Here is a 25,062-nt window from a genome sequence, read left to right on the forward strand (position 1 = left end):
CGCTGATTGCACTGCAGCAGATCGAGCAACCGCAGTTGTTCAAGTTCCAAACAATTTGACAGGCCTAGATCTCTCTGTCTCTGCCAAGTTCCTCTTTACAGTTCAACCTATTTCACTCCATCACATCAACACATTAAACCTCAGACATCCTTGATCTAAACTTCGCTCTCTTCCCTCTCTTCCTCCATCAAGAGCTTTTTCTCCCTCTCTCCTCCTTTTTAACTGAGCAATTCTCCTCCTCCGCTCCTCCCTTTTGTATTTCCCCCCCAAATAAAGAACAGAGCGACGTCAATCAAATTGGTGGGAACTAAAAGACAAAATAAATAGAGGGATGTTTAATTGATACCGGGGCTGCTCCACGTGCCAGCATCATATGTTCACTAGTTTTTCTTTTTCATGTGTTTTAAAGTTGGCATTTTATAGTATTCCAATTAAAGTGCAGCTCGGGGAGTGAGACCAGATTCTCAAGCCCCAATTAAAAGTAGGAGGGTTGATTTAAGAGGAGAGGGAAACAAGGTACACAAGATCAGGCCATGTGAGTGAGAGTGACTGAAGAAATGGCTGGGCTCACATTGTTTAGATATGTATTCGACACACACACACACACACACACACACACAGACTCACACACAAAACACACACACACACATGTATATTGACGCCACATACAAACACACACACACACACATTCACATTCCATCACACTCCTCACATACACTACTGCTACTCTCTGTTTATTATCTATGCATAGTCACTTTACCCCTACCTACATGTACATATTACCTCAATTACTAACCCGTACCCCTGCACATTGACTCAGTACCAGTGCCTCCTGTATATAGCCTCGTTATTGTTATTTTATTGTGTTACTATTTTTCCTTAAGTTTATTTAGAAAACTTTTCTTACTTACTTTTTTAAAACTCTGCATTGTTTGTTAGGGGCTCATGAGTAAGCGTTTCACGGTAAGGTCTACACCTGTTGTATTCGGCGCATGTGACAAATAAAATGGGATTTGATTATTCTTAAGTAACCATCCCCCACTTGACTAGATACATACTGTAGCTGGTGGCACAGTCTCCCGAGTGGCGCAGTGGTCTAAGGCGCTGCATCGCAGTGCTAGCTGTGCCACTAGAGATCCTGGTTCGAATCCAGGCTCTGTCGTAGCCGGCCGCGACCGGGAGACCCATGGGGCGGCGCACAATTGGCCCAGCGTCGTCCAGGGTAGGGGAGGGAATGGCCGGCAGGGATGTAGCTCAGTTGGTAGAGCATGGCGTTTGCAACGCCAGGGTTGTGGGTTTGATTCCCAAAGGGGGCCAGTATGAAAAATAAACTAACTGTAAGTCGCTCTGGATAAGAGCGTCTGCTAAATGACGTAAATGTAAATGTATATACCTATGTTTCCTGCTACATGTGCTAGTCACGCTTGCCAGACTCTCAGAGATACAGCGCCTGTGGCAAGAGATTATATGTTTGCATACACACACACACACGTGCATAAGCCACCTGAAACCCTTAAATGGAACTGACAGCGTTTTAGCACATGAAATCTCATAAAAATCTCTTCATATACACCACCAGGAAGAATTACACTTTTTCTTTTTCTGACGAGCCAGCACTTACATATAGTCATTTCCATAAATTCATAGAATGTTTGGGAATTACATATACTAAGGCATTTGTGAAAATTCTATAGCAATATAAAGTGGGAAAACGGCTGTACGTTTGGACAATTAATAGACATTACAGTAAATAAAACCGAATAAAAACATCTGTCTTGTCCAGGACGGGTGTCTACGCAGACCGGTGCGCCATAGCCAATCAGAGCTACAGTAGACCTATTTGCAAATAAGCCATTTGCCACATGGGCCTGCCATCATTCACTTTGAACTGGACTGTGTGTTTACAGGCAGTAGCAACAGCGCGACTTTAGATCATTAGAACGCATTCGCCAAAAGACACCAGAATGGATTTCTGCAAATATGTAAACACCACGGGAGTCCGCATACATTTGGGAACTTCACAGTCCTATTGCTCACACAACCATGAAAAGGTAGGCCTTCTCTCCCTCAGTTACCTATGCACATCAACAACAAGATAAAAAACTAATGCTAGCCAGAGCAAGATGAGCTAAAATCTAACGAGGGAACGTAAGATTAACCCTGTCTAATTTGTTCAGCTAGTCAAAAATTGCACCGATAAACGATGGAGAATAGTAGCCTGCTCGTCCTTCTGCAGTTTGCCTGCCAATGCATGCTTGTCCCAACCCACGTTTTGACAACTGAATGGGAACTTGCCTGCCTGCCAAATACATTTGATTGACAACTAAGAGATATGCTAACTGTGGATAACAGTCGTTGAAATTCAACATAGCTAGCTAGCTAGCAAAACGATTCACATTTCTTGCTAGCTAACCAAATTACACCTGTATCTCCAGTTGTAGCCACCGAAAAACGATATGAGAGGAAAAAGTCGAATTTGCGGGTCAGACATAGCCTATTTGTTTTTACCAAAAAACGTGCAACTGCGACCCAAACTGGCCATTATTTTATTTGAAAAAATATAGCCCTTCATAATGTCCATTTATGTACATAGGATGCTGTATTTAGCATTTTAACATATTAAAACAAAACTGGGGCGGCAGGTAGCTTAGTGGTTAAGAGCGTTGAGCCAGTAACCGAAAGGTCGCTGGTTCTAATCCCCGAGCCGACTAGGTGAAAAATCTGTCGATGTGCCCTTGAGCAAGGCACTTAACCCTAATTGATCCTGTAAGTCGCTCTGGATAAGAGCGTCTGCTAAATGACTTAAATGTAAAAGAAGAGATAAATAATATTAGTCCAGCCTTTGCTGCTATTCTTGCAGATGTGCATAATATGCTGCGACCCTAATCAAAAAGTATTGTAATGACCTGACTAGATCATAACAGAACAACTGTCCAGACAGAGGATTGAGTTTACGAATGGACGGTTTATTAAACCAACTTTACACAGGCTACTGTTTGGCCGTAGCCCACGCCAAATAAATGAAAGATAACCCACAAGCCAATCGTGACCTTCTCTTGTGAAGCCCAGACGTAAAAAAGAGAGAGAACAAAGGCTAAACCTGGTCTTAACTTCCAATGCTCCATCCCCCTGCCCAACCCCCCTCCACGCCACTCCGCCAACCGCCAGGATGCCCGGCATCAGAACATTCCAGGCATTCCCGTGATTGGCAGATAGCAGGTTGATTGACATGTCGGACCCCGCGAACACTGGGTACTGGTAGGTACAACACAACCATCTACTAGCCTAACACATAACACACAGCTGTCTGTGCGGGTCGCTACACAGCCCCCCCACCACAAAGTCCCTCGTCCCCGAGGGAACAAACAAAGTCTCTGAAGCGACCCGGAGGTCTCCTTTGCCTGCGTGGCTGTGATGGCCGCAGAGTGCCCCTCTGGGAACCAGGGGATGAAGGCAAGGACATGGGGGACAAGGAAGCGGGAACGGGTAATACAGTCCGTGGCTCTGGGGAACCACGCGGTGACACAGGGGGAGTGGGCTGTCTGGAGCCTTGTCTGCGGCACCTGGGGGTGGGTGCCTGGAGAATGTCATTGCCAGAGAGGGGAATTGTGGGGGTTCCTGGGGTTTGGGGAGAAGAGGCCCATCTATATGGGGCTAACCTGTCCCGGTGCAGTGTCACCTTTCTCCCCCTGGGAGGAAGCTGCACCCGGTAAACAACCTCCCCTACCCTCTCCAGGACACTGCAGGGTCCCACCCAGTGACTGTCCAACTTGGGGCATCTGCCTTTTTTCCTTAGCGGGCTGTAGACCCAGACCAGCTCCCCAGCCACAAAGTGCCTTCCCCGGGTGTGCACGTCATAGTTCCTCTTCTGCCTCACACCTGCATTCAGCAGCTGCTCTCTGGCGAAGGTGTGGGCTGTCTCCAGGCGGTCCTGGAGTCTCCGGGCATACTCCGGCCCCGGGGAAACATGAGGGCTATCCAGGGGCCGACCAAACGCCATCTCCGCAGGGGTACGGATCTCTCTCCCCAGCATGAGGAGGGCAGGCGTGCAGGAGGTGGAGTCTTGGACAGCGGAGCGGCATGCCATGAGGACCATAGGCAGGTGCTTGTCCCAGTCACGCTGGTGTTTGGAAGAGACGATGGCCAGCTGCTGTCCAAGCGTTTTGTTGAAGCGCTCCACAAGGCCATCACTTTGAGGATGGAGAGGAGTAGTGCGGGTCTTGTGCATACCCAGCCTCTCACACATGGTGGCGAACACACGGGACTCAAAGTTTCTGCCTTGGTCGCTGTGGATGGACTCTGCAGCTCCAAACCTGCTGAACATCCCCGCTGTCAGGGCGTCGACGATGGTCTCTGCCTCCTGGTCAGGCAGAGCATAGGCCTCGGGCCATTTTGTGAAATAGTCCATGGCCGTGAGCACCCAGCGGTTTCCACTGTCTGTGGTGGGGAACGGCCCAACTACATCCACTCCCACCCTCTCCATGGGAGCCCCCACTGGGAACTGTTGGAGCTGAGCATGAGAGCGGCCTGGGGGGCCCTTTCTCGCTGTGCAGTTGTCACAGCGGCGGCAAAAGTCTTCCACATCCCTCTTGTGCTGCCCCCAGTAAAAGCCCTGACGGAGGCGGCGCAGTGTTTTTGTGACCCCAAAGTGTCCAGTCCCCACCCCCCCATGAGTACTCTGGAGCACAGCCTCCCGCAATGCTTTTGGGACCACCACCTGCCACCTCTCCTCCCCCGTAGCTGACTCCTTCCATGCCCGCTGTAACACGCCATCAGCCAGCCGCAGTCGCTCAAACTTTGACCACAACCCTTTGGTCGCGAGTGAGAGCGCTGTCACCTCTTCCCATGGTGGCCTCACCTGCGCCTCTACCCACTGTAGCACTGGCTGTAGGTCTGTGTCCCGTCCCTGCTGCTGCCCCCATTCAGCCACGTCGACAGTCTGCAGCTCACAGCAGACAGGCCCGCTCGCCCGACACACTGTGGCACAGACCCCCTCCTCTGCACACAGCTCTCTCTCCCGTCCCTCTCTCCGTTCACAGTGGCGGCAGCCGTCTGCAGTACAGGGCCGACGGGACATGGCGTCGGCGTTGGAGTGGCGTGCCCCTGCCCTGTGCACCACCGTGAAGTCATACGGCTGAAGCTCCTCCAACCAGCGTGCCACCTGCCCCTCTGGCTCTCTGAAAGACATGAGCCACTGGAGAGCAGAGTGGTCAGTCCTTACAGTAAAGGGCAGACCACCCAGGTAGTACTTGAAGTGTTTGACGGAAGCCACAACAGCCAAGAGCTCCCGCCGGGTGACACAGTAGCGGCGCTCATGTTTGTCAAATGTTTTGCTGAAGTACGCCACCGCTCTCTCCCCCTCTGGCCCCACCTGGGCCAGCACCCCACCCATGCCCACATTGCTCGCGTCTGTGTCCAGGATAAAGGGCAATGTGAGGTCAGGGGGGGCGAGCACGGGGGCCTCGATCAGTGCACGTTTGAGGGTGTTGAACGCCTCCTCACACTCCACTGTCCAAGTGAAAGCCTTGTCCTTCGGCAGCAGGCGGTTCAGTGGAGCAGCAACGCTTGAGAAGCCCCGTACAAACCTCCTGTAGTACGAGGCCAGGCCCAGGAAGCTCTTCAGCTGACGCTGGTCGGTGGGGGTGGGCCAGTCTCTGACAGCCGCTACCTTGTCCTCCATGGTGCTGATCCCCTCCTTCCCCACTCGGTGGCCCAAGAAGGACACCTCTCTCCTCATGAAGTGGCACTTCTCGGGGTGGAGCTTCAGACCTGCGGCAGCCACCCTCTCCAGCACACACCGTAGCGCCCCCAGGGCTGACTGGAAGGAGCTGCCATGGGCCAGGATGTCATCGAGGTATACCAGACACTGCTGTCGGGGGATGCCATCCAGCACCCTGTCCATCAAACGCTCAAAAGTAGCTGGAGCGTTGCACAGGCCAAAGCACAGGACCTTGAACTGCCAGTGTCCTCTGTTAGTGGAGAACGCAGTTTTGGCTCTGGCCTCTGGGGAGAGGGGCACCTGCCAGTAGCCACTGCGGAGGTCTAGTGAGGAGAACCAGGAGGACCCCCTAACCAGGTCCAGCGACTCATCGATACGTGGTATGGGGTATGAGTCCTTCCTGGTTACCTCATTCAGCCGCCTGTAGTCCGCACAGAACCTCAGCTTGCCCCCCTTCTTCAGAACCATGACGACTGGCGCCACCCAGGGGCTGTCTGAGGGCTCAATGAAGTCTGCCCGCTGCATCTCCAACACAGCCTTGTCTGCCGCCTCCTGGCGTGCCAGCGGGATACGGCGGGGACGCATCTTGATAGGTCGAGCATCACCTGTGTCGATCTCATGCTGCACCAGATGAGTCTGACCCACCTCTTCCTCACTCAGCGCAAAGCTGTCTCTGAATTCAAACAGCAACTGCCTCAACCGTTCCTGCTGCTCGGGGTCAAGACCAACACAGTTCCTCCCCCATATCTCCCTCACTGCAGACAGTGTCCTCTCCCCTCCCATCTGGGGTAGCTGGGCTGGGGGGGCGCGGCCCGGGCTCACAGAGGACTGTGTCGTGGAGGTAGCTGGGGGAATGTAACGCAACGCCGTAGGTGACAGGGGGGCTGGGGAAAAGACACACCCAGATGTGGGGGAGGGGGGGCAGCCACGAGTCTCTGCTGCTTTAACTGTTGGAGTAAAGGGTTTGTTGGGTTGAGTGAATGTGACATTAGGGGCCATGGTGACCTCCGGCCCTCCCTGGAAGCTCAGTGTGCCCCTATTTAGGTCTAACTGGCAGCCTGTGCTCCTAAGAAAGTCCAACCCCAGGATACAAGGGTCCTGCACAGGATGACGCACAGTCCTGCCCCCTACTGTCAGAGTCATTATTCCCTTCCCTTTCATGGGTGCCAGCTCACCTGTGACTGTGCGGAGCTGCACAGTTGTAGGCTCACACTGAGTCCAACCTGGCACAATATCTGGCCTCACCAGGGTTACTGTGGACCCAGTGTCCACCAGGGCGGAGCAGGGCACCCCCTCCACAGTGACAGGGACATGACAAAAGTCCCCAACACAGGTCCGGCCCACCACAACAACAGGCTCCATCCGCTTGCCCTCGTCTGCTTCTGGGGGAAGTGGAGCCTTGCTTCCCCGTCTGTGCCGGTGGGCTCCTCCTGAAGAAGATGGTGGTTGGGATAGAAAGCCAGGGGTCCGCACTACCCGGTCTATGCGGACCCCGAGCCGTTTCCCTGAGCTCTGGGGGACATGGGGCAATCTCGGCGCAGATGGCCTGGCTGGCCACAACCCCAGCAGACCCTGGGACCAGGGCGTGTGTTTCGTGCCGCCTGTAGCGACACAGCACGAATGAGTTCTGTCATTTCAGCCACCCATGCAGGCTTTTCCGGCTCCGGGCTGCTCTGCCCCCCAGCTCGCACAGAGGGTCTGTCTCCCTGCACCCCCACCAAAGCCCCAGCTGAAGCCCCAGCCCACACCAGCTCCCTCTCCAAAGCCATCTCCAAGGCTACCTGCAATGACTCAGGATGAGCCAGCTGGGTCTGTATGCGCAGCTCCGTAGGAGAGAGCGCCTGTATGAACTGGTCCCGTGCTAGCTCGCTCTGCACGGAGGGGGGCATGTGAGCATATGCCCGCCGAGAGAGGCTCTCAATGTCATTAGCTAGCACCCGTAGAGGCTCTCCAGGCTGCCTGCGTCTATTACTCAGTTCGGAGCGCAGTAGCCCGGGCTGTACACACTGTCCATAGCGCCTCCTCAGTGCTCCCACTAAAGCACCATAATCACGTCTGTCCTCGGGGCTAATCAATATCAAACAGGCCAGAGCTTCATCCGTGAGGCATAAAGCCAACTGCAGTGCCCTATCTTCATCCGACCACCCCCTAAAATGAGCTAACAGTTCAAACTGAGCATGAAAAGCTTCCCAATCCGCCTTACCGGAATACTTCGGGGTCTTAACGGATACGGACGCAGCCGGGAACTGGGCGCCGCCATGTTTGTTTACATCCTGAGCCCCAGATTCCTCGTCCCGCCGCGTCGATGTCACCCCTTCGGTCCGCCCACCAGAATCCGCGCGAAACACAGTCGACGAAGCACTCATGCCCGCTTCAGCCGCCATCACTCTAACGTCCTCCCTCAAGCGGCCTCTGGGCTCCGATGCCCTGGCGATCTCCTCAGCCAGAACCCCCGACGTCCATGCACACGCACCTCCTTGGCCATAATCGTCCCCTACCTCCACCTTCACTTTCGGATTCCCTCGAAGCATCTTCAACCCCCGTTCTCACCTACGGTAGCTAGCCACAGAAGTCAGCTAGCTAGCTGGCTAACTTTTATCAACGTTTTTACTTCTGACACCAATGTAATGACCTGGCTAGATCATAACAGAACAACTGTCCAGACAGAGGATTGAGTTTACGAATGGACGGTTTATTAAACCAACTTTACACAAGCTACTGTTTGGCCGTAGCCCACGCCAAATAAATGAAAGATAACCCACAAGCCAATCGTGACCTTCTCTTGTGAAGCCCAGATGTAAAAAAGAGAGAGAACAAAGGCTAAACCTGGTCTTAACTTCCAATGCTCCATCCCCCTGCCCAACCCCCCTCCACGCCACTCCGCCAACCGCCAGGATGCCCGGCATCAGAACATTCCAGGCATTCCCGTGATTGGCAGATAGCAGGTTGATTGACATGTCGGACCCCGCGAACACTGGGTACTGGTAGGTACAACACAACCATCTACTAGCCTAACACATAACACACAGCTGTCTGTGCGGGTCGCTACAGTATTTAATAACTCCAAATAACAAAACCGTAGCTATAGGTTGTTGTAACATTTAAACTTAAAACATGCTTTTCCTTATTTTGCACTGCATGGATCACTGGTGCGGTTGAATGCAGCATTGCTGTATGGTGCACTCAAAATGTCTTGTAGTTGAGTAGCCAGCCTAGGCTAGTGTACTGCTTAAATGTTGCTGTAAAAGGCATACATGTTTCTCATTGGATGGTGTTTTGTTGCAGGTTTAGTTTTTTGGTTATTAATTGTCAAGATTGGCAACATTTTAGTAACCTAGCTAGGACTGTGACATGGGTCTATACACTTTCCCTCCGCTGCGCGCTGTAAACCGGACACACAAAAGCAGCGCAATTGAAGTTGAATTCACTGATGAGAGCGCATCAGGCTGTAATTTCATAAAGTAGATGACTCAACTGTTGACTCATGTATACTCGCTTGTGTGTCCTATTCGGTCCGTGGGCCTTGTATTTGACACGTGCGCTAGCATATTAGCCAAGTTGCCCTTGCTAGTTTGATTGTATTGACATTCCTAGCCTTAGTTACAGTCGTCCGTTTTTGTTCAAAATATTGAGTTATTGATTACTGAAACAGTGCATCCCGAATGGCTGGATGCAGCAAACAATGTACCAGGCCAGCTGGGATTTACAACCTGATAGCAATATGTTTTGGACTACCAAGAAATGTATTGGTGAATTATATTAATCATGCATTGAACTGCATACATATATTCTGCCAACAATGCCTTACAGTAAGTCATGGAATTTTGAGTCAAATATAAACAATTTTTTTAAACCACTTATAAAGTTGGTTTTGTAGCATAAACTAGGAATTTGATATTTTTGACTGATATGATTGTCTGTTTGTTTCAAATCTGCAAAGTAGTTAAAACGCTGTCAGTTCCACTTTAAATGTGTTGTTCAGTGTTTTCTCCCCCTTTTCCTGTTATTGGTTTGTAAGCCCTAAAAACTAAGTTCATTTTCTCTCCTCAGGCCAACCAACGGTGACCTAATTAAAGTTCGCTATTTACCTCAGTTCCCATTCTCTTCTGTTTCTCTTCTCTCTCCTTTACTGTACTTTAAGAGGAAATTGTAGAATTACTGTGTGCTGTACTCTTTCTTTTGAAAGCCTCTCCCTGTGCTCCATCTTGCTTTTCTTCTTGACTAACATAATCTTATCATCTCTCTCTCCTTCTATCTCTTTCTCTCTCTTCCCCCAAACCCCATATTGCTCTCTCCCCCTCCCTCTGTCCCTCCCTCCCAGCCTCTTTCTCTCTCTCTCGAACAAGAACCCTATGTAATGATAAAATATGCTTTAGTAGGGGTGGGCTGTTTGATAGTCTGTCACTGTATGGGGTTGACCTTGGCTATAGGGAGACTGCATACACATGGATGGCTGGGTGGGTGCAGGCAATTCCACATCGCACATAGACAGAAGAACATTTCTATATCCAATCTAATCTATTGGACCGTATTGGAGATTTAACCAATTGAAATCATTCTTATACTTCAAGGCCTGGTTGCATTCTTTTTCTCCCTTTGACTGTAACACAAAAATCCCTTTAGCCTGTGTCTGTTTTATTGCTGAGGTCAAATTGTTACAATGGCTACAGGCAGCAGCAGCACAGGGATAGCTCTGTCAATGGTTTTCCTGTGATAGGCCTTCTGGTGAATGTGTGTCATAACTGTCCAATCCAGCTTTTTTTTACCACATTTTGGTGTAGGGTCGAGGAGACTATATGACAATGCAGTGTGTGTGCTGTGCTGGATTCAGTGTGTGAGGTGATAGGCCAGCTGAGCTCTTGTATTTCTTCTTAATAACAGTCCACCATAATATTACAACACCACTGCATCACATTATGGTACGTTAGACTAGAGTGCCTTGAAACATCCTTGAACTCCCTGTAGAATATGAAATATCCATTATGTCCACAGGGGTCTGGCTTCTCCTGTATCACACCTCTGCACGATAACCTTGATAATAGATCGCTAGATAGATGGCTTTATTATGGTTCACTATTAGCATTATCTATCAGGGTCAGGACATCACTGTAGGAGACCGCCGCTTCTCGAACCTACACCCCTGCCTTTTTTCTCCCATGATGCTGTGCTGCTGGTATCCATTCCTCTCTCTTGGCACAGCAACAAGTTCCTCTTATCACTGAGCGTGTTCAAGCTGTAAATAGATTGAAAGAGGTTGTTAATGCCATGGTTAAACATTTGTAAACATAGTAAATGGTGAAATTGGATAGTAAAACTCACACCTGTGCATCAGTCAACATATCTTGTAAATCGGTAAGTGTGACATGGAGGCTGGGGTTACGTACACTCACCTTGGTTCATGGCTTTGGGATTTTGACCTCGAAGAGGGAACTGTCGAAACGTCATGCTAACATGACCGTCAAATAAATCAATCATACATTTTGTCTGTAATTTTACAATGAAGAAGATTCATACACAAACACATTATTTTCCAGTGAAATATACATGGAAAATATTCAGCCACTCTTGGAGGAAAACTGAATACATCAAAGATATAGTAGGTTTCTCTTTCTTATAAAGAAATAACACGTTCCGGCTTTAAAGCAATCAATGTGCTGTGAAATAGAACACAGCAAACTTGGTGAAGCAATGAAGTCCATTGCTCTGTTAAAATCACAGCATTTCAACTCACACTATTATGTGGCAATTACGCGGTATCACTATTATATTACCGATTACTAACAACAGTCTCATGCTCGCAATCCCTCCATCCCTCTGTTTGGGATTAGAAAGGCATTGAACGAGGGATTAGGGGAGGAGGAGTAGAGTTAAGGGAGGAGAGGTCAGAAAGGTTGAATACGTAGCTTGTGTGTGTGTATGTAAGTGTGTGTGTTTCTCAGAAACCCTTGGAAAGCCCTGTCGTCATGTGGTCAGGGGTCATGCATGTTAGGCCAACATGTGAGACCTTCTCACATGAAGAGTTTGGAAAGGTTGCATAAACAATGTGGACATTGCAACATATGGAAGACTACTCTCTGGCAAGTCTGTTATGGTCTGAACCCTATGGAAACATGAGGACATATCTTCTCAAAACATCTTCTCAAATCAAATCAAACTTATTGGTTAGCAGATGTTATTGTGAGTGTAGCGAAATGATTGTGCTTCTAGTTCCGTCAGTGCAGTAATATCTAGCAAGTAATATCTAACAGTTCCACAACAAATATATCTAATACACACAAATCTAAGTAAAGGAATGGAATAAGAATATATAAATATATGGATGAGCAATGTCATTGTCAGAGCGGCATAGGCTAAGATGCAATAGATAGTATAGAATACAGTATATACACTACCAGTCAAAAGTTTGGGGACACCTACTCATTCAATGTTTTTTCTTTATTTTTACTATTTTCTACATTGTAGAATAATAGTGAAGATATCAAAACTATGAAATAACACATGTGGAATCATGTAGTAACCAAAAAAGTGTTAAACAAATCAAAATATATTTTAGATTTTAGATTCCTCAAATAGCCACCCTTTGCCTTGATGACAGTTTTGCACACTCTTGGCATTCTCTCAACCAGCTTCATGAGGTAGTCACCTGGAATGCATTTCAGTTAACAGGTGTGCCTTCTTAAAATAAGAAAAACCCTTGAATGAGTAGGTGTGTCCAAACTTTTGACTGGTACTGTACATATGAGATGGGTAATGCAAGATATGTAAACATTATTACGATAGTATAGAATACAGTATATACAAATGAGACGAGTAATGTAAGATATGTAAACATTATTAAAGTGGCATTATTAAAGTGACTAGTGATTTTCATGTCTATATGTAGGCAGCAGCGCCTCTGTGCTAGTGAAGGCTGTTTAACAGTCTGATAGCCTTGAGATAGAAGCTGTTTTTCAGTCTCGGTCCCAGCATTGATGCACCTGTACTGACCTCGCCTTCTGGATGATAGCGGGGTTAACAGGCAGTGGCTCGGGTGGTAGTTGTCCTTGATTATCTTTTTGGCCTTCCTGTGAAATCGGGTGCTGTAGGTGTCCTGGAGGGCAGGTCGTTTGCCCACGGTGATGCGTTGTGCAGACCGCACCACCCTCTGGAGAGCCATGCGGTTGTGGGCAATGCAGTTGCAGTACCAGGCGGTGATACAGCCCGACAGGATGCTCTCAATTGTGCATCTGTAAATGATTGTGAGGGTTTTAGGTGACAGGCCAAATTTCTTAAGCCTCCTGGTAGTTATATTCAGTTATATTTAGGTACAGGAGGGTGACAGAGAAAAGGAAAGAGAATCCCTGTTGTGTAACATGGTTGGCACTAAAACAAATTATTATAAACTGTTGTTGATTGGCAATAAATTATATTCCCTCTATTATATTTTAGCATCTCTCCCATGACAATAACCTATCCATCTAATGCTAACTGAATGTATACATTAAGCCAAGCTAACTGAATGTATACATTAAGCCAAGCTAGCTGTATAGAATGTATACATGGAGGTCATACTAACCAAACGGATGGAAGTTGCTTACCGTATATGGAGGCCATGCTCACTGAATGTATAGATGGAAGTCATGCTAACTGTTTGTTTACATGGAGTTCATGCTAACTGAATATATCCTATCCTCTCATTGACAGATCTTGTCCGGTCCAGTCCATTCGTCAATCCCAGGGCCAGCACAGGGGGGTCGCTCCGGAGGCCAGAGCCCGCCCGGACCGGGACCCTGTGATGTCGCACTGACTGACCCCCCTACCTGCGAATGACCAGCGAGCATCCGAGGGTGGGGCCCGCCTCAGTCTCGCATGATTGGCTGTTGGATGGAATTAAGGTGAATGGAACACATGCCCAAGGAGCAGGACCCTAACCTATCAGAGGGAGAAGAGAAACGGTGAGTCCTGGTCTCAACCGTACAGGCTATGACCCTGCCACTAACATCACACAGTGAATAGGCATCACATGGTCTTATTTGTTAGGGGTATTCTGTGGAAAGTGTAGAATTACTGGGTTTGACCCTTTTGTTTTGTAAGTCTGCTCCCTCGCTCGCTGTGCTTCTCTTTCGTTCCTCTCATCCATCTCTCTTCCCTCTCTCCCGGCTCCCTCTATTTCTTCACTGTCTCTCTTTCTCTCTCTTTCTCTACTGCTTGCAAGTTGAAACAGCTCAAAAAAGTGATCTCGTTTTCTAAGAAACCTAAAAAATAGGCCTCCAGGTTTCCCAACCCTGAACACGTGCGAGTGTGTAACTAACTAACTGTACTGTTCAGAGCCAGTCCACCAGACACAAACACAGGTCGTTCCTTTGTCAGCGTTCATTAAAACACAACATCAGTGAAATGGAAGCTCCTCTGTCTCAACCAGTCAGTGTGTGGCAGAATGGAACAGGGACTTTTATCAAAGAGCAACCTCCTCCTGCTCAAAGAGCACAGCTATCAGTCAGTCTGATATGCCTCGGAGCGATTGGAGAGAGAGAGAGAGGGAGAGAGAGATAGATAGAGAAGAGAGCAGCCTGGGTAGAATGATACCACATTCTAGTAGCATAGTCTATAGTTTTATATGGTTGATAGTGGTGGTGTTTGTGTTCTGTTACATTGGTATGTGTGTCTACATTGTTTATGCGTATTGATGTGTGTTTGAGAGCGGTTGGATGCAGTACGTGCGTCAAAGTCTGTGTGTGCGTCCGTGAGTTTGTGTGGGTGTTTATTTGCTTGTGCTTGCCCGTACACAAGGGAGTGTGTGTGTCATGGTTGTGACACGTGGGCCCACGGAGAGGGTCTCCGGCTCCCTGGAATGCTGTGTGACATTCCCCGGCGCTGAGGCCTTTGGCATATTACCAGGGCGCAAATGAAAGGAAAGCCACAGGAGCCGGACTAAATTACTCAGTCGCGATGGACACCTGTCAGTAGATTAGCAACTGGGCTTTTGTGTGTGGGTGTGTGTGGTGGAGGTTCAGGGCTAAATTAAGCCTGCTGTCTCTGTGTTAATTAAAGACGAGGAGGAATTAAAGAGCTTGATCCTGATTGGACTCTTTGCTAATCACGTTGGAGTTGATTGAACTGTTTGATACTGTAGAGGATTTGATTAAAGCTCTCCTTCACGGTGTTGTCCTTGCAAACCTTTGAAGTGATACTGGGGATAGTTGAACAAAATTACAGATTTAGACATTTGTTTCCTTACCTTGAAAGCAGTCTATGAACAAGGAATTTGACCTAGATAGTTTGTGTGTATGTATTGATATGTAGGCTGCGTGTGCCTTTAAAATTGTTTTATGTAGTTCTGTCCTTGAGCTGTTCTTGTCTATTAATGTTCTGTATTTATGTCATGTTTCATGTTTTGTGTGGACCCCAGGAAGAGTAGCTGCTGCTTTTACAACAGCTAATGGGGATCCTAATAAAATACCAAATGACTTAGCCTAGCCACTGTGGATTGCAGTCACTCCTGCTGTTCAGGTAAGGCAACAAATATCTAAATACACAACTTTGCTGAACTATCCCTTTAACGGCACTGCTAGGGTGAGAGTAGATCAAAGTAATACAGGGCTGATGCAAGAAAGTATCCTGCTTCTACTCTTGCACTTGCTAGAGGCATGAAAAACAACAAAGGCGTACTGTAATATCATGTCTTGTGGTTCTGTGGTTGCTGATGGTAGCAAATGGCTTAGCACTAGTTTGTTTGTTTCCTTATTGGTTTTGTGTTCTAAACCTTGCCAAAAAGGCACTGCCATATCTTATTTTACTTATGTAGGCAATGGTTTGCCAAGCTCCATCTGGCAACAATGTTGTCAATGTTGTTGTTTCAACGAAGTAAATGAAATTGGATGATCAAATCTGTTTTAATTGCTGATAAGATGGCGGAAATGGAAGTGTATTATCATTTTACAGCTGTTGGAGCCATATCCGGAATCAAACGCTCGCGTCCACACCCTCATCCGCTCCATTCAGATAAGATTTGCAGTGTGAATCCGACAGACATCACTATCAAATGAGAGCTCTGTTCAAACAGGCTATTTATCTTCCTTTTCAGACATTTTACACATTGCATTTTAGCTTCTTGAACTTCTCCTGCCTCTGTGGCTCTAATTCAATTTCCATACCAAACAAGGCCATTTCTGTCATGCAATTGCAGTCACTGCTCACTGGGCACACACTGGTTGAATCAACGTTGTTTCCACGTAATTTCATTGAAAAGATGTGGAACCAACATGGAATAGACGTTGAATTGACATCTGTGCCCAGTGGGTGAAGATGTAAACAAGACATCAATATTGCTTTTACGACTTCCTTGTGTCATATGTGAGATGAATAGCAGTGGATGTGATGCCCAGGTTCATTATGAACAATATGAGAAGCAACAATGCCTGTAGTACGCTATTGTTATCTTGTTACGCATTCACTGGACATGTGAGACAAACAATGTTTCGATTTCCTTTTGTCATGGACCTCTATCATAACCAGAAGTATAATTGCTTGTAATTACTGACCTAACAACCAGGGGAGAGGGAGAGGAAGGGAGGGGGAGAGAGATGTGTGTGTATGTATGTCTCTAATTTGATTGGCATTATTTGTAAATAACCTGTCTAGCAAACGAAACTTTACGTGCCTGAAATCCTATGCAAATCTGGTTTTACTTCGAAGTTACAAGCTCTGGCTGACATTGCCATTGACTAATTGCTACAGTATCTCTACACCCAAATTAAAGCATATTGTTATGTTTACGGCTTAGCGGTTAGCCTACTATCTCATTAATTCACGAGCCAGGGCTTGTATTTCCCTATGGAACTTTATATTACCAAGATATGAAGAAATCTCCCGCTAAACATAGTTAACATAAAGTCTGTGTATTTTTTTTTTGAGGTTTGGAAGTTTATTATTAATGTTCTTGTGTTTTCCGCTGTGTTTTGATAGAGGGAGTTGGCTAGCTCTTGTACAGTGGCATGCTCCCTCCCACTGTAACCCTGTAAGTTAGACAATGGTGGGATGGCTAGGGAACAAAGTGACCATTAGAATGTGGAAGTATGGGAACCGGCGGATGCCTCAGTTGGATAGTATGCGCATTGCACTGGGAACAATAGGCTACTGTGTACTACTGGATCTAAAGGTAGGCCCGAGGTCCTGCATAGGCTGGTTAGTATAGATTGAAGTCAGGTTTCTATTAAAGGTACACGACTTGTTTACTTTAGTATTACAGTCCCTGAAGACTTGAGTCACATGATAGGTCTACTTCATAAAAACACATCTGAGCCAGTTTAAAGGGGTCCATCAATGTACTTGTACATTTTATTTTATTTATCTGATATTTCTTCATTCGAGTATTGACGATTTCTGTTTTTAAATCTCTTTAAGTAAGTTGCCTGCCTTGTGGTCAGAGCCTGCCTGACAGCTACCTGTTAGTTGCCATATCAACCCACCGTCAGTCATCCCAAATCCCGTTGTCAAACCCTCAGGTGGAGAGGCTGTCCCACGTCCAATCAGAGAGCAGGGGTGGGACTAAAGAGAGAGAGAGAGAGAGAGGTGGGAGGGATTATTTAGAGAAATGTAGGAGGGATTCAGAGAAACAGATCAGCCAGAGAGAGAGTCTGCAGGGATTCAGAGAGTGAAAAGAGAGAGAGAGAGTGTGTGTGCAAGCGAGCCAGTCTTTTCAGAGCTTAAACATGGCTGGCAGCAGGTTCAGTGTACAGTAGATGTCTCTCCAATTTGCCAGAGCTGTTTGAGGCCAGCAACTCTTCTCGCCATGCATATTCTACACTCACACTGCGTTATAAGGTCAGAAATGTTTTGGACTGTCACGTTTTGTTTTGCAGGTTAATTGCACTGTCTCTGTGTTGGTGTAGTTGTTTTGTTGTTTTGGGCACAGGAAGGATGGTACATTGCTACAGCTAGAAATAGGTAATGTTGCTTGTGACGTGACTTTCATTATTGTGATGACTATTATTTATCAAATAATTACCTACTATGTTTAATTGTTACTAGATTAAATTAGTCATGTAACAATTAACTCATTAGGAATTTGGGGCACCATGGGAAAAGTTGTTTAACAAGTTACCGTTTCCCGAATTAACTCTAAAGATATCTAGATATCTCTTATCATTTAACAGTAATTTATTAATCATTTACCTCATATCAGTCTCATTCTGAAAGTTGTAGGCTCTTTAAGTCTGCACGAACCCGGGTTTTACTGATCATTCCGTTACACACAAATCGATTTAATTATTTATTTACGAACTAATAAAAAATGATAACACAAGATACATACACGTACAGGTAGGGATTAGAAACTTAATACAATGAAAAGGGGTCCCTAGCGGACTAACACAATATGACACTTAATACTTTGCCCCGAACTGCCGCCCATTTGGGAAGAAAAGCAATGCATGTGAGGGAAAAAAGTATTTGATCCCCTGCTGATTTTGTACGTTTGCCCACTGACAAAGAAATGATTAGTCTATCATTTTAATGGTAGGTTTATTTGAAAAGTGAGAGACAGAATAACAACAGAAAAAGGTGTCAACATTTTTATAAATTGATTTGCATTTTAATGAGGGAAATAAGTATTTGACCCCCTCTCAATCAGAAAGATTTCTAGCTCCCAGGTGTCTTTTATACAGGTAACGAGCTGAGATTAGGAGCACACTCTTAAAGGGAGTGCTCCTAATCTCAGTTTGTTACCTGTATAAAAGACACCTGTCCACAGAAGCAATCAATCAATCAGATTCCAAACTCTCCACCATGGCCAAGACCAAAGAGCTCTCCAAGGATGTCAGGGACAAGATTGTAGACCTACACAAGGCTGGAATGGGCTACAAGACATCGCCAAGCAGCTTGGTGAGAAGGTGACAACAGTTGGTGCGATTATTCGCAAATGGAAGAAACACAAAAGAACTGTCAATCTCCCTCGGCCTGGGGCTCCATGCAAGATCTCACCTCGTGGAGTTGCAATGATCATGAGAACGGTGAGGAATCAGCCCAGAACTACACGGGAGGATCTTGTCAATGATCTCAAGGCAGCTGGGACCATAGTCACCAAGAAAACAATTGGTAACACACTACGCCGTGAAGGACTGAAATCCTGCAGCGCCCGCAAGGTCCCCCTGCTCAAGAAAGCACATATACAGGGCCGTCTGAAGTTTGCCAATGAACATCTGAATGATTCAGAGGAGAACTGGGTGAAAGTGTTGTGGTCAGATGAGACCAAAATCGAGCTCTTTGGCATCAACTCAACTTGCCGTGTTTGGAGGAGGAGGAATGCTGCCTATGACCATCAAACATGGAGGTGGAAACATTATTCTTTGGGGGTGTTTTTCTGCTAAGGGGACAGGACAACTTCACCGCATCAAAGGGACGATGGATGGGGCCATGTACCGTCAAATCTTGAGTGAGAACCTCCTTCCCTCAGCCAGGGCATTGAAAATGGGTCGTGGATGGGGATTCCAGCATGACCATGACCCAAAACATACGGCCAAGGCAACAAAGGAGTGGCTCAAGAAGAAGCACATTAAGGTCCTGGAGTGGCCTAGCCAGTCTCCAGACCTTAATCCCATAGAAAATCTGTGGAGGGAGCTGAAGGTTCGAGTTGCCAAATGTCAGCCTCGAAACCTTAATGACTTGGAGAAGATCTGCAAAGAGGAGTGGGACAAAATCCCTCCTGAGATGTGTGCAAACCTGGTAGCCAACTACAAGAAACGTCTGACCTCTGTGATTGCCAACAAGGGTTTTGCCACCAAGTACTAAGTCATGTTTTGCAGAGGGGTCAAATACTTATTTCCCTCATTAAAATGCAAATCAATTTATAACATTTTTTACATGAATTTTTCTGGATTTATTTGTTGTTATTCTGTCTCTCACTGTTCAAATAAACCTACCATTAAAATTATAGACTGATCATGTCTTTGTCAGTGGGCAAACGTACAAAATCAGCAGGTGATCAAATACTTTTTTCAATCACTGTATTTAAGTGTTGGAGGTCTTCGTCGTGTATCTCTGTTGGACACAGGCCTTCGTGGGAAGGGGTCGATTGGGCCTTCTCTTTCGGATGGCCTTTTAGATGTAAGGCTCAGATTGTCCACAAGAGGTCACAATGTCCTTCTTCTTAGTTGTCTGTTTACTTTCACTCGTTCTGGAAGTGGTCTTCTGAGGACGGCTAATCAGCCTTGTCGATGATTCCCTGTGGGGTGATGAGTGCAGTGTAGTAGACAATGACTTGAAGAGAGTAACAGGATGGTCCCACTTAAATTCACCTTTTTAGATACAGTACTTAGAACAGCTACTCAGCCATAACATTGATTGTTAGTGGAGGCAAATAGTGGAGGCAACTTTGTCGTCTTCACCTCGTGTTGATTTTCAGGGTCGGGACCAATATGGACAAAAGTTGCAGCTTGAGGTCTAGTCTGATCTGATCATTCTTATCTCAATCTTTTATGCACTCTGGTAAAGAGGGGCGTTTCCGTCATACTGACACGCTCTCTGAGCTCTCTCAGGCGTGGCTAGTTACGAGGCAAAAGTATTATCATCACTATGATTTTGTTAGAAAGCTAAAATCACATCCCTATCTTCACGAAAACATTGTCTTCCTCCTTGATATTTTCTACACAAGGTAAAGGATGTAATCCTGATATCCACAGTGTAAAAGCTCTTCAAGTCACAATGTTTTAGTTATAACGCCTTTATACCATTTTTAATGACATCACAAAATAGACGTTAATTTTCCATTTTCCATTTCTCATCATTCCCAACGTTTGGATGTTGAAATATATTGTCCCAATGTTCATTGTTGGATGTTGAAGTTTTTGGGCGGCAAAAAGTATCTGAAACAAAGGCATTCCGTTCACCATACTAGAATGCCAGAGATAAATTCTCCTCCTCTCTAATTTATGGCAGTATTAACGTGTCAAGACCAGCACAGTCCCCTGTGGGTAAGAGGGTCTGGTTGTTGTCGGCCATTTGCCAAGCTGATGTGAGGCCTTCGATCCTCACCCAGGGATAGTCATGACACTTGCTTTACTCCTTGAGCAGATTTTTTATTTTTTGTTGCTTTAAAAAAAATTTTTCTTGGTGTTGGGAAATCAAACCTTGGGGAATCAGACTTTGGTTTTGCTGTCTGATTCAACTATGTTCTGGAACTTGCAAGATCACATTGCATTAAAAAGAAAGATGAATTAGCGTTATGTGCAGTAACTCCCGAGCAGTGTGGCACAGTTTAACACCTGCTCGTCTGCCAACTCCTTACATAATTGTATCCAAATGTAAATGACGCGTTGTTTTCATAAGATAGGGGCTCTTCAAAAAGCTTCCCTTTAGCGCCGCGACGTACGGTACGTATATACAAATTCACACACAAAATGTTTCCTCAGCTTCCAGCGTTGGGTATTAGCTAACCTAACGTAGTAGGTCCTGACGAGATTAGAAAAAAAACTGTCGGGGGAGGTTCTCGTCTGCACTGTTGAACCAATCCAGTAAATGTGGAGGAGGAGTTGAGATGGAGTGTCGCCTTGTTAATGTCCAACAGTGGAAGTCACGTCACAGGCTTCCTTTCCATTTATATGGTTGTTTCCAACCGCAGAGGGTGGATATTAGGGCCGGGGCGATTTCAGTATTGCGATACTTGTTAGTGTCGTGGCAAGGAAACAAAACACAAAGTGGATTTAACTTCTTTAGGAAAACAGCACTAATGTTGGAAACAAACATCATTATGTTATCATCCAGTCACATGTATTTATTTTCCAAGCTATAACACACAATATTTTAATTACAGCAGGTTTTTAAAGGACCAAAGAGTTTTGTCTGCTTCTTGTTTTCATTTTTGCCATGGAAAAAATATTGCGATACTGGTACTTCACGGCAGTAGTGGGTATTAGCCTACACTGCAACCAAGCGAACTGCAAATGGCTCCTTGAATGGAGTTCCTACAAGGCACTTGGCCTCCTAATGGTATTGTAGCCTCCCTCCATTTGAGTGTGAAATAATGGATGTTTTTTTGTTGTTGTGAAAAGCAGTGCACAGAGTATTTTTTCCTTCTATTTCACTCTCTCTCTCGCCTCAGCAGAAGACTTGAGCTGTGTGTGAAGCTCTGAAGGTATCTTTTTATAGGTGGCACAACAGAGAGTTGAGAGGGGGCTGGATGCTAGGCTTAGGCTAGCTACTTCTGAGGGGTCCACTAGGGTGTTAAGCTTATTAATCTCTGTCGCCTTGACTGTGATGATGGAGGTTGTGTATTCATTCAAGTTATTTCTGAATTGATTACCTGTGGGGTGATTTAGATATGGAGGCTTGGCAGGCAGCAGTGGTATCCCTTTATTCAATTTCTCTATAAAACATTTAAGAGTTGACTTTAAGACTTTAAAGGGGCAATCTGCTGTTGCTATCCATTTTTGGACTTATAAATTAATAATATGTACCCATTTATTCTTGAAGAATATACCCCATCAGAACCCCAAATATAAGCTTGTTTTACTTCAATGTTTGTAAACAAGGTAAATGTAAACCAACACTGTATATCCTCAAAACATGGTTAAACTATCATTTTGATATCATGGATGGTCAGTCCTTGCATCCATGGCTCTGTCTAAGAATTTGAGAGTGGTTACATTTCTCCAGCCCCATCCCTCAACTATTTACCAAAACAGTGGCGGGGTGAACTTTGTTAGTGTTTGAACTGCAGATTGCCCCATTAACACTCAGTGTGGCACCGACTTTACTATAATTGAAAACAACTCAGCCCAATTAGGAAGCCAGTGAAACAACCACTTATGTCCTTAGCATTCCCCTAGCAACGATGGATCGCTATTTACTGAGGACAGAGAGGGAGAGATAGTCCATACAAACTAGTGTCCAAATTCACTTTAGTAAGCTATATTATGTTTTAGAAATTTTTATGGTGTCCCACTCCCCTAGCAGACCTGGAGCTGGTATTAAAGAGCTTCTCATGGTGCAAGAAGATGAAGCGCTCAGGAGTGTCTGGAGGGCTGCAGAGGGACCCTAGGGAGTCATTAGTGTTGGCGTCTGATAGATCCTACAGCATTACTTATTAGTGCACTCTCTCCCAGGCTAAGTGTGCTAAGTTCTCCTGTTACAGAGCTGTGCTGTGTTCACATGTGCTATGGCTGTGTGTGTGAGCGTGTGTGAGTGAGTGAGTGAGTGAGTGAGTGAGTGAGTGAGTGAGTGAGAACGACCGATAATCGGTCCAGACTATATTTTTGGCCGATATAGCCCTTTCCTTAAATAAAGATTAAATAAATAAACAAAAATTCCTAGTCTATCGGCCCTTGACTATCGGCACAGCCAATGTCCCCTTTATAGCGCGAGCGCACTGTGCCTCTCGTGTGAAACTTCTGCTAAACCAGTGCTACTCACTCATTGCTCTGGGCCAAAGGCTGCATCTCTGGCTAGTGCCCCACTAATACTGTACATAATTAAGACACTTGAAATAATGTGACACTGCATTTTGAAACAGTTAATTTATTTGCTGTTCGGCAAAACAATGTCCATACAGGCTACAACACTTTATAAAGCGAGAAGATACCGGTAACCTGCTAGCTATCTAATAAACAACATTCACAGAAAGCTAACTTTCCCAGCAAGCTTCAGCTGAAGCTAACATGAATTCACTACCCTAGAACTTTATTTGCAAACCATAATGCAAAATATGCTGATTGACACAAAAAAATCTAAGCTGATTGTAACCAAAATTTTTATAAAAGAAGAGATAATGCTACTTCTATCCAAATGTTGTTGATCAGTAGGATAATGTAAGACCCAAATGGAAGGGAAACAGATTGTTTCCATGCACACACTCCTATTGAATATGCATTCACTTATATTGTGAATATGCCTAGATCTTGATTTACCCAGTTTATCAATAGACATTTACCATTCAAATAAATAATTACCATTATGTTGTTATGTAGTTAGATAGGTAAAACTAGGTGAAATTGATTGTATGATTTGTTTTATTGATTAATTCATGCATACATGGCTGTCTGTGGGAAATGTTGACATAACATCTTTCAAATGTAATGATATTGAAAATCGGCATAAAAAAATCGTAGATGTGTTTTTGTGTGTGTTTGTGTATTGCCGACTGTGTACCTGTGTGTGCGTGTGTGTTTGCGCATTGGTGTACGTGTGCCCGTGTGTGTGTTGTGTGTGTGTGTGGTTGTTGTTCTTGCCTTCCCCTCTCATGTAAATTTGAAGTTGCAGGGCAGCCATTTTCCCGCCCCCAGGCACTTAGCTAGAGCACTGCTAGAGTCCTGAAAGATTCCTGTAGGAGAACTGGCAGGTTAAAACATGCAAAGAAGTGGGGGACGCTCAATCAACGTGAGTCGAGGTGCAACCCAAAAAATTCAATCATCATTGAAGGGCCGAAACGTTCATCTTTTAACCTTGCTTAAATAAAACAATTACTTTTTTTATGGTGAGCGAGCGTTGCGCCTTTTCATGCAAACATGTCCTCCACTCCGCCTGTGTTTTAAATTCCTGTGTGTCCTCCTTTACATATGCTCTAATGTCTCTCTCTCTCCTCTCTCTCTCTCTCTCTCTCTCTCTCTCTCTCTCTCTCTCTCTCTCTTCTCTCTCTCTCTCTCTCTCTCTCTCTCTCTCTCTCTCTCTCTCTCTTCTTCTCTCATTCTGCAGGTGGATCGATGGCCCGAAAAGGAAGAGAAAGAGCAGTTCATGTTCGGTGAAGAGCATGTCTGGTAGGTACAGTTACGGTACACTTACAGCCATTTGCAAACAAAACAATATGTAAACAATGTACTGTAGGTTAGATTTTTCCAGCCTTAGAGTCTTCAACTCTGCAAAAACTAAAACCTGAATTGTGTTCCCAACCTGTCACCTGGGTTGTACGGTGTGTGCTTGTGTGGGAGACACAGATGTCACAGCTCTTAATTCACTGGCACCTTCTTTACATTTTGAGCGTGTATTTATCACCTGAGAGGAGAAACAAGGGAGAACATCTTTCAGCGGTAAATGAGAGGCCGCCGCTCTGCTCTCTTTCTTCCTACAGCAGAATGCAGTCTCTGACTGACAACTTAAAGTGCAGGGAGTGGTAGGAGAGAAAGAAAACCAATTTAGAGGAATCTGCGTGTCGGGTCTGCCCGAGATGCCATAAAATATCTGCGCTTGTCATCTCCTGAATGCCAACCGGGCAGATAGGGCTGTGACGATACTAGTATTGCGATATTTTGTCCATGAAAAAAATGAAAACACAAAGCATACCAATCTATTTGGTCCTTTAAAAACCTGCTGTATGTAAAATATTGTGTGCTATAGCTTGGAAAATAAATGTTTCCAACATTAGGGCTGTTTTCCTA

At 45.7% G+C, this 25,062-nt stretch overlaps 1 protein-coding gene across 1 annotated transcript in view; it reads left to right on the forward strand.

The window, feature by feature from the left end:
- Positions 1 to 25,062, forward strand: part of LOC311132225 (thyroid hormone receptor alpha-like) — a 202,691-nt gene that overhangs the window by 151,370 nt on the left and 26,259 nt on the right. Inside the window, exons 3-4 of the mRNA XM_084165450.1 lie at positions 13,403 to 13,653; positions 24,383 to 24,444. Of these exons, the coding sequence (XP_084021576.1) occupies positions 13,598 to 13,653; positions 24,383 to 24,444 (118 nt within the window). The 5' untranslated portion in view covers positions 13,403 to 13,597. The remainder of the gene's footprint in view (positions 1 to 13,402; positions 13,654 to 24,382; positions 24,445 to 25,062) is intronic.

The sequence above is a fragment of the Coregonus lavaretus genome, assembly GCF_964263955.1.
Source record: "Coregonus lavaretus genome assembly, chromosome: 1".
Classification (NCBI taxonomy): Eukaryota; Metazoa; Chordata; class Actinopteri; order Salmoniformes; family Salmonidae; genus Coregonus; species Coregonus lavaretus.